Source organism: Brachyhypopomus gauderio, unplaced genomic scaffold (genome assembly GCF_052324685.1).
Source record: "Brachyhypopomus gauderio isolate BG-103 unplaced genomic scaffold, BGAUD_0.2 sc107, whole genome shotgun sequence".
Lineage (NCBI taxonomy): Eukaryota > Metazoa > Chordata > Actinopteri > Gymnotiformes > Hypopomidae > Brachyhypopomus > Brachyhypopomus gauderio.
In genome coordinates, this window is record NW_027506928.1 from 369,185 (window position 1) to 384,327 (window position 15,143).

At 41.0% G+C, this 15,143-nt stretch overlaps 1 protein-coding gene across 2 annotated transcripts in view; it reads right to left on the minus strand.

The window, feature by feature from the left end:
- Positions 1 to 15,143, minus strand: part of LOC143497363 (butyrophilin-like protein 1) — an 82,351-nt gene that overhangs the window by 44,284 nt on the left and 22,924 nt on the right. Inside the window, exons 4-6 of one of the 2 annotated variants that reach the window (XM_076993272.1) lie at positions 6,241 to 6,528; positions 5,405 to 5,580; positions 2,864 to 2,957 (exon numbers count right to left, since the gene is read on the minus strand). In XM_076993272.1, the coding sequence (XP_076849387.1) occupies positions 2,864 to 2,957; positions 5,405 to 5,580; positions 6,241 to 6,528 (558 nt within the window). The remainder of the gene's footprint in view (positions 1 to 2,863; positions 2,958 to 5,404; positions 5,581 to 6,240; positions 6,529 to 15,143) is intronic. The other variant, XM_076993273.1, reaches the window with a different exon arrangement.

The following is a 15,143-nucleotide window of genomic DNA, read 5'->3' on the forward strand; positions in this document are numbered from 1 at the left end:
AACACTCTTCTGAGTTTAAACTGACTTCCACATGGTAATATTTGCTTAACTGTGGTTTTTCGTTGCTTTAATGTTACTCACCTCTTACATAGGTGTTGCTTAAATTATTTTATTAGCCGTTAGCGGTTAGGCTAATTTGGTTCTCCTAAACCTGCGCGAACGGCGGAAGCGTTTAAATACTTGCCGCGCAGTGTTGTCCGAAACGATATGTGGTAATAAAAAACAGGGGAATGAACATTTACCTGACGAATTTTAATGTTGCTTTTTCAGATTTGAAAAGTGCTGGAATTTAGGCTAAAGTACTTGAGAATGTTGAAATTGTAACTACTTCGTTTCACAACAAATATCTGTCTGAATGAACAGTTTTCTTGTCTTAGGTTAACAAATACGAGCCTCTTGTAATTCCAGGACGAAACATGAGAGAACGTGAAGACGTTAAGATTGGGCGTTTTGAAAGTGTGATTAAAAAAGCGAATTATTTTGAGTATATGTATAAATATTTAACTTAATTAAGTTTAACGTGCTGAGAAATATTGAACTGGACCTTTAAAGTGAGGTACAAGTGCTTTAATTCCACCTTGTATAGGTGTATGAACCCGGCAAACATGACATTGTTCATTGCGCTGAGGCGCGGCGCGCGCGAAGTTACAAAATTCGAGAGGTGCACGACACCGCGCGAGGCTGCTCTTTCCCCCGTGCAAGCCGTCGCGGCTCATGGTTTAAACCACATATGTCAAAGTCAAGGCCCGCGAGCCAGATCCGACCCGCGAATTGATTATCTATGGCCCCCTGGATGATATTGAATTACTATTAGAACCGGCCCGCAGGCCACAGCCGCCCGATGGTGTTTTGTACGCACAAACACTACATTCCCCACAATGCAACGGTAGCCCGCGAAGTCACTGCAGCGCGAAGCGTCGCGAGGGTCCGCGCGGCGAAAATGACGTAATCGCAGTGGCTCCGCCAGCGCAATGAACAAAGTCATGTTTGCAGGGTTCATACACCTTTATAAGGTGGAATTCAAGCACTTGTACGTCACTTTAAAGGTCCATTTCAATATTTTCCAGCACGTTAAACTTAAATATGTTAAATATTTATACATATACTCGAAATGATTCGAAATAATTCGCTTTTTATTCACATTATTTAATGGTTGTTTATTTTCCCCCAATCTTAACGTCTTCACGTTCTCTCATGTTTCGTCCTGGAATTACAAGAGGCTCGTATTTGTTAACGTAATACAAGAGAACTGTTCAGTCAGATAGATATTTGTTGTGAAACGAAGTAGTTGCAGTTTAAAACATTTTCAAGTACTTTAGCCTAAATTGCAGCACTTTTCAAACCTGCAACACAAAGCAACATTAAAATTCGGAGTCGCGCACTATGGTCACTCGCGAAAGTATAAACCTAAATCAGCAGTCAGAGCAGACATCAACGTTCAGCTATCCCCCTTCTCAAAAATGACTAAACGTAAGGTGGACACTGAGAACGGGTTTCAAGCCAGGTGGGAGGCAGAGTACATGTTCACGGAGGTAAAAGGTAAACCTGTGTGTCTTCATGTGATTTTTCTTTGAAGGAAGTTTGCTTTTATCTGTTTGCCTGTTGAAAAATGTTTTCACTTGAAATTACTGACAGATCCATAAGAAAATAGTGCTTTATTCATTTAAACATTAAATAATATACACTGTGCTAGGTCTTGGTTCAATAGGCTATGTGCAATCATTTCAATATGTTTTAATAAACATTGAATCAGTCCGGCCCTCGGCTTGTAGCAAATTTGTTTTTTTGGCCCTCTGTGTTTTTGACTTTGACATCCCTGGTTTAAACGATTCCTCGCCATCACAGCCAGTATTGTTATACTGTGCATAAATACCGCATTGTACCAGTACGTTTCATAACATCAATAAAAACTTCAATACTTTACCAGATTTTTACCATTAAAGTGCAGTAGATAGATTTCTTATTTTATGTACTTTCATATTTTTTTCTTTTTCAAAATAGAAATGTGACGAATACTCCCTTTTATAACAGAATTTGTATTCTTTTGTTTTCTTTATATTTTAATTTCCCAGTAATATAAATATTCTCACTCATTCCTATTTCCATGTTTGAATATTCTCAGTCTGTGTATAGGTACATTTGTCAGCCTTTCAAGAAATAGAGTTGTTCTATTAGTAATGGCAGTATTGAAATGAAATACAATTAGATAATCTTTGTTCTCCATTTACATAATCAACATGTATTTTTTAATCATTGTGTTTTAAGTTTGAAAATGTGCATTTTTATTTCTTTACCTAATACATCACTTTAAGCCAGTATCAATAGTCATCATTCATGCACAAATCAAGCTTTGAATATATTTCTGGCTTCATAAACATGACTATCAACATGCCCCCTCATTATGTTTTACTGCCCCCCCAAGCAAAGCAGTCCAGAACCGGGGCTGTTTCAGATATTTATTTGTAATGCACTAATCTTTTATCGTTTGCATGGCGTGTTACTATTTTTAAACGCTTAGCGATTACACGTTAAAATTGTGCGCACACACATATAATCGTATCGGTAGATAAAAGGCAATTGTCCCAAAGTTCATTTGGTCAGTAAATTCTACATTTATTCGTTAGGTTGTCTGAGAACAGGCAACTATATGTGAACTAGTCTGATTACTCTAAACATTCAATCTCAGATTAAGTGTGCGTACATTTGGATTAAAAACCCACTAGGATTAGATCATTTAAATAAACTCTAAGTACTGGTGATTGTTAAACTGTGACTGGATGCTCGGATTTCAATATTTGCAGATGTTTTTCAGTTTTGACATCCCCCAACACAGCAGGACATTTTAACATGACGTTTCTCTTACCGGTAATGTCCATCTGTTTCTCCCGTTTGTGCTGACCCCGTTTCATCTCGCAGGTGACGTTGGGAGTGCCGTGCGCAGTGACGTAGAGACTCACGTTAACTTGTCTGCGCGAGCCCCCTAGTGGTCGTTCCGCCAGCGACCAATCGCGTGTTTCCAATTAACATAAAGAAGTTTACTCGGAACCTACAATAAAGCCACCTGGAAGAGCGCGTGCACGCTCGCGCTAGGGACACGTGTCCGCGTGTATTTGAGCTTCTCGTGTGCGACTGTGTTATATCAGTGCGGGACCGCAGGCGTGCAAAACCACACGAGGACCTCAGTGGACCTCTGGAGAAAATAACCCCATAATCGTGGGATGAAGACTATGGCTTAATCCGAAATACCGAACGTCCCTCGTATTCAGTACACACAAGCAGTACGAGATAACAGGTAGTCTGTCCGAGGTTATGAAAACTGCCCAGTCACCTACTGAAAGAACGCACTGCATTAAAATCTAGTGTCTACTTAAGTACGACATTTCGGATTCAGACTATAAGGTCTGTGAAGCGCTCGCATGTGAAACGCGTCAAACGTTCATTTTTATCTCCGGTAATCCTGATGACGCGGGCCTAGTCGGGCGCATGCGCACTTGCCGGTATGCGTAGGTAATCCTATTTCTCACTTTCCAACTCTGGGAGGTAAAATAAGTCTTACAAACATAACACACGCAGAAGGTAAAGATATAATGGGGTTTCACTCTTAGCTTCATGCCTTAATCAGCCAGGTCTGTTCATCATCATATAAACGGCTCGTTGTCTTCTTCCTGTGGTAAAACGGTCACGAGCTAGTTCACTATGATGCTTTGTGTTGTGAGACATGCAATAAGAGCGTTTGCCTGTCTGCATAACGCGTGCTGTGCACCTGTGTGTATTCCCTTTATAATCCGTGCACGCATTGGGATTTTATTCCGGTTCCACACCCATGTAGTATGTTTTACTATACTGATAAACAGTTAAATAAGGGCGTACTCACACTAGGCACGGTTTGCTGGATCCGTGCTGGGGCCCGGTTATCCCCCCTCCCCACTCCCCCGCTGGCCTGCACTCACACTCGCTTCAGCAACCCGGCCCGAGCACGCTTACGTCATCACAACGCCGCTTTATTTGGAAAAAAAGCGCGCTCGCACAACACTATAGAGCTCATGATTCTCTTTTTATTGTATTTTTGGAGTCGTTTTGGGAGTGCAGAAACACGGTGCAAGCACAGATTTATCGATCATTTAACACAACGATTGTCTGCTAATCGCTTTGCCGCTATGACTGTTTAACGTGAGCGTCGCATCACTGATGTCATGTTTGAGTTCCAGCGAAATGAACCAATCAGACGAGGCACCAAGCGGGCCCGGGCACGGATAGCGCTCACACTAGAAGCGAACCGTGCCCGAGTCCACATGAATCGTGCCCTGGCCCACCTCTTCAAAGCGGGCCCGAGCACGGTTAACTGATCCGGGCCCGGGCACGGTTGGAGCGCTCACACTAGCCAAACGAACCGTGCTTCGGCAGGCAACCGTGCCCGGGCCCGGATCACAGAGCCTAGTGTGAGTACGCCCTAAGACTGACTCTGCTTCAGATAAACGCAGCATGTTTGTTGAACGGCTGTTTATGAACGAAGTTGGACCTAGATGGCATTCAAAATCGGATTATTAGCTTACATTAGCTATAACTATTGGCTTATTAGTATTATTAACGACATTTTTCAGATTGTCCATCTTGTAATTGTTCATCATGTTTTTCATTTAGTTGTTATTGCCAGCTTCCATTGACCACCTCTACTTCGCTCTCTCGTCATAACACAGCTACCCCAACACAAAATTAACGATGTGTGGGCAAGATCGTGCTGACCACGAGACACTCACATTTCTCACACGTGGTTGAACAGGTGCAGCTGACCTCAGAGGTCACGCTCGCGCGAGCACAGACACACATGATTGGATACTGTAGCTCTTAATCAATCAATCAATCAAATTTTATTTATATAGCGCTTTTTACAACAGTTGTTGTCACAAAGCAGCTTTACAAGTGCCGAGTCCTAGCCCCCAGTGAGCAAGCCAAGGGCGACAGTGGCAAGGAAAAACTCCCTAGTTTTTTTTGCATGAGGAAGAAACCTTGAGAGGAACCAAGACTCAGGGGGGAACCCATCCTCCTCTGGCCGACACAGCTCTGATTGACAGGGAACGGTGTAATGTCACCACTCCTCCCAGAGAACAAGGGAGGAGATTCTCTGGGATTTGTGGACGATACTGGCGTCATCAGTATTGACCAGCAAAACCACGACGAACGCTTTATTTTGCGACACTCCCATGGCGTTTTATTTTAATTTTATTTATTATTTATAAGGTTTTATCTCTGTCATTTATATAGTAAATAGTAGTTGTAGGTGACAAAACTGGTTTTTTAATGTGGTAGATAACAGAACATGGTTGATGATCGCAGTGTGTTTTACGTAAGAGAAGAGCGGGTTAATGGTGGTCATAGGAAGCTGGTTTTGGCTCTGCTATAAAGGGTTAAAGCCCACTCCAGCTCTGTGAGATTCATTATATCCACCAGACAGTTCTGCTCTGTTACTGTCCAACACACGTAGCTCAGGTTCGGGATTCCAGCCTGTAGTTTCACACAGTAGTCTGATCCCTCCTGAGCCATCAGTGCCCAACACAGAGATCACTGGATCTGTTCCAATAGCTGTGTATTAAGAGACCATAAAACAACTCAGTATTGTACACATGAGAAACAGGAATCATGTTCTGATGACACACAGAGCCCTAAAGATCCTTTAACCAGGAAGCAGTAATGTGTTTTGATGTAATACCAGCATCACTCTGGTGTCATTAGTGATGTAATACCAGCATCACTCTGGTGTCATTAGTGATATAATACCAGCATCACTCTGGTGTCATTAGTGATGTAATACCAGCATCACTCTGGTGTCATTAGTGATGTAATACCAGCATCACTCTGGTGTCATTAGTGATGTAATACCAGCATCACTCTGGTGTCATTAGTGATGTAATACCAGCATCACTCTGGTGTCATTAGTGATGTAACACCAGCATCACTCTGGTGTCATTAGTGATGTAACACCAGCATCACTCTGGTGTCATTAGTGATGTAACACCAGCATCACTCTGGTGTCATTAGTGATGTAACACCAGCATCACTCTGGTGTCATTAGTGATGTAACACCAGCATCACTCTGGTGTCATTAGTGATGTAACACCAGCATCACTCTGGTGTCATTAGTGATGTAATACCAGCATCAGTCTGTGGTGCTATATTGCTAAGCAACAGAGAAATTCAGGAAGATTCAACAGGGAAAACAGCAAAATCCAATTGAAGTCATACCTGCTTGATTACCAGAGTTGTCCAAAATTACACTGATATCTTTCTCCATCCTGGGATGCTGTTTGACTCTGCAGGTGAAGATGCCGTTGTTGTGTGTAGTGATGCGGTGTCTGACGGTGTAGCGTTTGTTGTCTTGGAGGTTCTCCACATCTCCAGCAGGAAGTTCTACTCCACCACTGAACCACTGCAACTGAGGCTCAGACTTCCAGCCTGTAGTTTCACACAGTAGTTTGATCCCTCCTGAAACATCTGTGCCCTCTACAATGATCTGTGGGTTTGTTCCGATACCTGTGGATTAAGGGATCAAAGTGGGAGACAGAAGAACAAATTTAAAATACTCTGTAATCAGACCTGTGTGGTCTGTACTGGTCTACAATCACATTTATTTAATACAGCACAGATGCTTCACTCCACCACACACAGGCACTGAACCTGTTCACACTAAGAGACCATGAACCACTTCAATTTTTTTAATTAGACGTGGATTTTTAATGTGACTTGAAAGTAGTTTGAGTTTGATAATTCAGTTTTGACAGCATTACAACTAAAAGTTCAGAATTGGTATTGGCTAGTTACTATGGTAACATGCTGTGAAGTCAACATGGAGTCTCGGGAAGCAGCTTTACTGCTGAGCCAATGAACATGAGGTCTGATAACATGAGGTCTGGTCTGATCTAATCCTGGGCTTCCTGTTTTAAGAAGGTGGATTGCTGGGCTACATCTCATGATAATTTATGATACAGGTGTAGTGACCTCATGGGAGGCTACGTTCTGGACTGGTAACTCATGGACCAATGTATGCTTTCAAATCAAAACAGGTTTCAGATTATGGTGGCTACTTGGCCATAGATTAGGGTTAGGGTTAAAGTATTTCAACCCTAGCCTTGTAGATACCGGACCAATAACAGACTTCTTCCATGTATTGTACATGTTGAACGACTGAAATAATTGAGCTAAACCCGTTCTTAACCGATACAGCACACGTTAAGATCATGTTCACTTAAGCCAGGAACATCAGGTGCTTTTAAATCTTAAAGACAGCTACAGGGTTCTTAGGTCCACTGGAACAAATGGTACTGATCCAGAATGTCTTTAGTATGATATTCTGATCTGAACTGGGACCCAGTTGGCCCGTATAGTTGGGTGGAGGACAAGTACTGCTCTGGTGTTTCATGCAATTCAATGGCTCAATGTGTAGAATGGTAAAACCAAACTAATACTTATTTAGGCAGAGTATGCAAATCAATTTATTTAGGAATTAGGAACTTTGTCTTGAATTGTGCTAGTCTGCCTTTTGTCATCCATTAACTGGATCTGGGGAAATAGGCAGTTCACAACTCTCCGCCTCTTTTTCTCCTCCTTTCTCTATCTCTCTCCCCCCTTGGAGAACCTCCTGTCTGGGCAGAGGTAATGAATATTCAGTAATCGAAGTCCAATGGTCAATGGCGTAGTGACCAAGAAAGTGTTCTACGACAACGCCCCTAAAAGGAGTTAAAAACCCTTGCTCAAAGTGAAACAAGGGACTCACAAAATAACTCGTTGGAAAAATGCCAAAACACCGCGACCAACAGTCAGCTGAAGTGATGCCAAAAGACCGCAACTAAGCTCGAACTGAGTCCAACTACTAAGAAGATTCTTCTTTATTATATTTTATCTTCTTTATTTTATCTTCTTTTTATCTTCTTTATTTTATTTTCTCGAGAAAAGTATTTAACCTATTTTATGTGTCGTCGTCAAACTTACTTTAATTTCAACTAGTCTTTCAAGTCAAGTTAAACTTTTCTTAAAGTTACAGTTAATTCTGTTTGGCCAACAGACACTGATTTTAGTTTAACTCCAAGTACACCTCCTCAAGTGAATTGCAACAAGTTTGACTGCAACCCTCCAGCCGCAATTGTGACGTCACTGCTAATTCTCCATGATTTGAGCAATCTCAGAGAGGCCGGCTCCGCTTAGCCATCGTAGGAGTGAACAAACCTTGAACGTGTATCGGTTGATCCGCCTTCATCCCCGAACTCACACAGGGGTGTGCCTGGGCTACATCACAGTAAGACGCTCAAGAGTTCACATGCTGCTTTGAGGTTGCCAGTTCAATCTGTTGTCTCCCAACTTCTATTTCTCCCAGAGTCCGGTTTAGTAATTGTTGTTACCATTAGCCTCTGCCAGAATCCTTCCTCTCTCCCTTCCTAATTTCCATCTAAGACTTTGTGTCCCTCCCTGGGTCCTACGCTAGTTAGAGACGTCTTAGGTTAGCCATATAATCCATTTAAAATCCCATGACTGTCGATAGTTGCTTATCATTCTGTTGTTGTTTAATTTTCTATTCTTTGTTGTTTATTATTATACATCTGGTTTAGATTAGTAGATTTACATATAGGTTTCATTCTTGAGCCAAATAATTCCATATGCTATTCCTGATAATGCATCAATTGTAATATCAATCATTCAATAAATTTGGACATTTATTCATTAATCTGGTCACGGTTGTAAATACATATTTTGGTCGATGGTATTAGGTCACTGCGTGGAACCAGAACTTAACCCTTTAGTAATGAGACTGATTAAACCATATTCCACCTAACTCCGTTATCACAATACTGGTTCCTGAGCTGAGATTAATTAACAAAGTACTTTCTACCTTTAAGAAATGTCAAACAAGCACAACTGTTGCAGCTGATACTGTCTCTAGTCTCTCCTGGAAGCAGAGTGAGCAGATGATGGAAAGACGATCTCCATGTTTCTCTTATTCTTTAACCAAATGTAAGTATATCAAGAGAGGTTGGAAAGACAAGTTCTACAAGGCTTAAATGATCTGAAAAACTGTACATGAATATGATGTGGCGTTTTTACAAGAAACATGTTTCAGCTAAGTGTCACACTTTCTGTCATGAACTCCAAAACCCAGAACCCATCTATCAATATTCCTCCCAATCACCTTGCCCTTACCAGATCATTGATCACAATCACCTGCCCATCTCTCTATTTTAATCTGTGAACAAAGCCTTCTATTGTCTCTCTATTGTCTCTGCTTTGGCTAAAGGTTCACAACCATGCTCTGCCAATCTAGTTTGTTTGTTTAGGACTCTCAGCTTCGGATCCCTCGGATGTCCTATACACGTATACTATACGTCTTATATGCGTATACTATATGTCCTATACGCATATGCTATATGTCCTATACGTTTACCCCTTTGCCTGCTACTTTGGTCATGGTCATCATCTCTGAACTTTGGGAGACCTTCGAGTGATTACAAGAGTTTCTCTGTAAATAAGAGATCTTAACTATCTGCAAGCATCTGGCTATTGGTGTTTTCCAATAGGTGTGTTCTAATAAGAGGGCGGAGAAAAGGAGGAGGTTCCACTGATCTATGAATGGATGGATAGTGGAATAGTGGAACTGGTGAGAGTAGCAGCATTTGAGAATGTTTCACATAAATGGCCAGAAAAACTGATCTGAGGAAATTAGGAAGGTACTCACAAGAATATCATGATATATCTTATCTGAATTTTTTTTTATCAGTACCAAAACTGAGATCGTTTACTAACTTCTATCTCCTATCTTGAATTAGGCCAGGTGCGCTGCTCGGCTGCACACTGCATGTCGGTATGCTCTGTTTGTTGTTTGTGTTCATTTCTATGTTCTTGTGACATCTAAATGATGATTGATTTTTGTATTTACTCGTTTTGCAACAAGTTATGGTTATTTAACTGTTTAGATGGGGGAAAAATGTAATAAAAAATGTCTGTGACTGTGTGGACGATTGGCCTGTGTGGAACATGGTTCTGGCTGCTAATGCTACCACTAACGCAAACACACCTGAATGACAACAAAATGGGCAAGCACGGTGAGCCAACACAAATAATCTCATACAATCGAGAGATTCTTTGAGTTACGAGCGTGGATTATACACAACTTTTCCACCGACATTTTGATGCTGAATACTATCCCTCGGGAGCTGATCAGAACCAAGTGGAGCACAAAACGTGGAAGGAGAGGGGCAATTAGGTAGGTAGGTAGATACTTTATTGATCCCGAAGGAAATTTAGCAATTAAGACCCGGCTACGGCGGAGATTTAAACGCCCACCGCTCCCTTCAGTTGTACTTACAAACCTGCGCTCAATGAGCAACAAAGTTGACACTATACGGGCATACAGCAGGTACTGTAAGGAATAGGGATGCAAATTATCGATTAATTCATTAATCGTTAGTTGACTGATCTTATCGATCGACTTTCGATTAATCGATAAGCGGGGTTTTTCACCTGAATTTCAGTGTTTCAATAGGGCTTTTAAAAATATCAGCTAAATATACTGCTCAAAAAAATTAAGGGAACACTAAAATAACACATCCTAGATCTCAATTAATAAAAATCTTTGAAATCAGTTGAAAATCTCTCATTTCTACCTATTGTCTGTTCCATTTGCACAAGAGCAGTTGAAATTGATTCACAATCAGTGTTGCTTCCTATCTGAACACGAAGTGTGGATGACTTGGTATGGTGTGATTTTTGTTTCAATAGTTCCACAAAAGCAAAAGTAAATCCAAGAGCAGAAAGTATATGTTATGAATGCAAAACAGAAAAAAATATATCAAAAGTATATATTTTTTATATAATTGGTTATTTGAAACTTATTTTCGTTTGCATTTTGATAAGTTTTTGGTTCCATTGTTTTTGTTTTTTTGGATTTTCCCAGTAAGGTCTTTTGCTTCTGGAATCTCTCTTTGCTTCTGCTTCGTTTTTTGCTTCTGACTTTTGGAACACATTTCACGTGAGGGAGGGTCTTAGATGAAGGCGTTCCTCTGCAATCTCCATTGGTCACTGATTCCGGACTGACACAGAGCTCTGAGACCGCCTCTGGGACCAAGCCACGCCCACCCCACCAGCTTCCCAGCGTTTTCAAACATGGCGGAACGCGGTGGTTCTGTTTCACAGTAGCATGTAAACTAAGTTTTACCATAAAAGTTTATACAAAGGTTTTAGTTAATTGCTAAATGGTCTGTAGATATTGCAAATGTACACTGTATAAGCATGGCAGTTAATAATTAGCACACTTAACCAGCGCGAGCTTTTTAAAATTTTAGTGAACTGGATGCAGGCATGAAAATCTGTCACCTTGCGGCGAAATTCGCCGTTTTGAAGTTTTCATATTTTGCGGTAAAACAAACTCTTATGAAAAATAGGTAGATAGTAAAATAAGAAACAAGATTTTTTTGTAGTTCTAAATGAATACCCTGGTATTTTTTACACTAATTTTTGCCGCTGATGTTATTTATTGGTTCATTAAGATGTAATGGTTTTGACTGAGCCATCTGGAATGGCGAAAGCGGCTCGCGTTTACGGATCTGGCTCCATATATTGACAAGACAGGTCAATATTTTTCAGCGCGACATTACCGTGAGAGAAGTCAACAGGGAAGAGCGTGTTTAAAGCTAGCCTTTAAATTATTTTTAATTAAATCGCTGCTGTAGCTTCTGTCACAGTTTTTCTACATTCACAATAGTAGCGACTAGTTACTCGCTCCTCCTGGATCATTCGCTAGCGTCCCCGCGGGTCTAAAGTGAGAAGGAAACTAATCCGCACTCTGCGTTTCAATGGACTACTCTTCTTACTCCCACCCCTCCAAGTTAAAATCTTTTTGTTTTTATCTCTGAGTCGGACAGTGTCTGAATGTCATGTCCAGCCCCGTCGACAGGGGGGGACAACCGGGTCTGTTGTCCCGGGCCCTAGGGCCAGGGGGGCCCATCAAAGAGCCCAGCAATTTATTTTTTATTTAAAGTCTATAATTTTTAAATAATCTTGAAATCTTTAATTAATGTAAAATTATGTACTCATAATAAGCTCAATGGCTCAATATATGTTTTTTACCTATCTGCATATTTTCCATTAAGTGCATACACCCCCGCCTCCCACTGGAAAATGGTTTGATCCAGCACCGACAGTAGCCGGCTGGTACTGGCCCAACAGCGGGAAATACAGTGGCGGATAGTTAAAGTAAATACAGAAATCTGGAGCGCAGAAAAGAAAGGAAAAACATTTACCTGACGAATTTTAAAGTTGCATTGTGTTCCAGGTTTGAAAAGTGCTGGAATTTAGGCTAAAGTACTTGAAAATGCTTGAAATTGTAACTACTTTGTTTCACAACAAATAGCTGTCTGACTGAACAGTTCTCGTGAAGACGTTAAGATTGGGCGTTTTGAAAATAAACAACCATTAAATAATGTGATAAAAAGCGAATTATTTCGAATCATTTCGAGTATATGTATAAATATTTAACTTAATTAAGTTTAACGTGCTGGAAAATATTGAAATGGACCTTTAAAGTGACGTACACGTGCTTGAATTCCACCTTGTAAAGGTGTATGAACCCTACAAACATGACTTTGTTCATGGCGCTGAAGCGCGACTCGCGCGAAGTTACAAAATTCGAGAGGTGCACGACCTTGCGAACCGACAGCGCGCGAGGCCCTCCCACGGGCAGAGCCACTGCGATTACGTCATTTTCGCGCGAACCCTCGCGCCGCTGGCGACGCGTCAAGTATAAACCAGTCAGCTGTAGGCCTGTCACGATAACAAAATTTTCAGAACGATATATTGTCCCAGAAATTATTGCGATAAACGATAATATTGTCATTTTAAAGTGCCATTATAAAATTTTTTCTTGCTTCTGGGCTCCCCAAAGGAGCTTTAAGACAATGTGCCACAATAATAATATAGTAGCATAATAATACAATTACACCAGTTGGCAGTAATGTATTGTAAAGCTCATGTATGGGTTCATATTTGAGCTTGACCACATATCTGTAGTGGCAGAGTAAAATGAGATGTCTAATCTCCTTCAGAACACGTGACTTCATTATATAAGGTTGGAATGGCAGTTTGGGAGATAAAGGTTTTCTTTGGCAGTTCATACTGCATGTTAAATCTTTGCAGCATGTTTATAAATGTTTTCTGACTGTATTTAACGGCAGCATCTCTTTGGCTATATAGCAAGTTAAGTCTGGTTTAAGCCTGGTTTAAACTTGACGCATCGCAAGCCGAGCGAGGGTCTGCGCGGCGAAAATTACGTAATCGCCGTGGCCTCGCGCACTGTCGATTCGCAAGGTCGTGCACCTCTCGAATTTTGTAACTTCGCGCTCGCGCGCCGCAGCGCAATGAACAAAGTCATGTTTGCGGAGTTCATATTCGGGCTATGCAGAGTTTAATTCATAAAGCATTTGTACGTCACTTTAAAGGTCCATTTCAATATTTCCCAGCACGTTAAACTTAATTTAGTTAAATATTTATACATATACTCGAAATAATTCGCTTTTTATCACATCATTTAAGGGTTGTTTATTTTCAAAACGCCCAATCTTAGAACATCTTCACGTTCTCTCATGTTTCATCCTGGAATTACAAGAGGCTCGTATTTGTTAACTGTTCAGTCAGTCAGATATTTATTGTGAAACGAAGTAGTTACAATTTCAAGTATTTTCAAGTACTTTAGCCTAAATTCCAGCACTTTTCAAACCTGAAACACAAAGCAACATTAAAATTTGTCAGGTAAATGTTCCTTCCACTGTTTTTGAGGGGATTTCCTTTATACTACCACATATCGTTTCGAACAACAACGCTTTCACCGTTCGCGGAGGTTCGCGCGAGGTGAGCGGAGTTGCGCGCTACGGTCACTATAATAAACAACCATTAAATAATGTGATAAAAAGCGAATTATTTCGAGTCCTATTAGCCTCAAATACGTTCACGAGCTAACACATCTCCACCTGTGTGCGTGGAGGCACTGTTATTGACGTTATTGAAATCTAACGTAGTTGCGGTTTATTCTCATGTAAACAAATTTGAGCGGAAACCCAATGGTCAATTATCGACATCAGTAAAAATGATCGCGGTTAAAAAAATTATCGTACGATAAGTTGATAATGTAATTATCGCGACAGGCCTAGTCAGCTGTCAGAAACAGCTTTGATGTGTGGCTATATTATATACTATATGACCTAACAGAAGGATTGTCTGCTACAGAGGAAATTCAAATGATGCGCGGGGGGGGGGGGGGGGGGGGGGGGGGGGGGGGCACATGAAACTTTCTTGTCCCGGGCCCCAGCAAGACTGTCAACGGGCCTGGTCATGTCTGACATGTATTATGTTTAGTATCTCTATGTTCAATGGTTCAATGAATATTGTTCACTTCTTAATAAAATATGGACAGCACAAGATGCATGTGATGTGTGGTACCTGCAGAACACTGAAAAACTGTGAGTGAACAAAGCTGGTTGTATATAGGGTGGCCACTTTTCAGTATTGCTTTAATTTTGGTATTTTTTACTATTATGGATTTTACTATATTTGGCATCACCTCTCGTACACCAGCTGCCCCCCACCCCCCGTCCGTCGCCATACCAGATATTGCAAATACTCATATTTCTTCCACACGTCAATGTTCTCTCCATCCAGTTCACTAAAATTTAAAAAAGCTCGTGCTGGTGAGCATGCTTAATGTAGTTATTATACAGTGTACATTTGCAATATCTACAGACAATTTAGCAATTAATTATAAACTTCGTATAAACTTTAATGGTAAAACTCAGTTTACATGCTGCTGTGAAACAAGAACCACCGCGTTCCGCCATGTTTGAAAACGCTGGGAAGCTGGTGGGGTGGGCGTGGCTTGGTCCCAGAGGCGGTCTCAGAGCTCTGTGTCAGTCCGGAATCAGTGACCAATGGAGATTGCAGAGGAACGCCTTCATCTAAGACCCTCCCACACGTGAAATGTGTTCCAAAAGTCAGAAGCAAAAAACGAAGCAGAAGCAAATAGAGATTCCAGAAGCAAAAGACCTTACTGGGAAAATCCAAAAAAACAAAAACAATGGAACCAAAAACTTGTCAAAATGCAAACGAAAATAAGT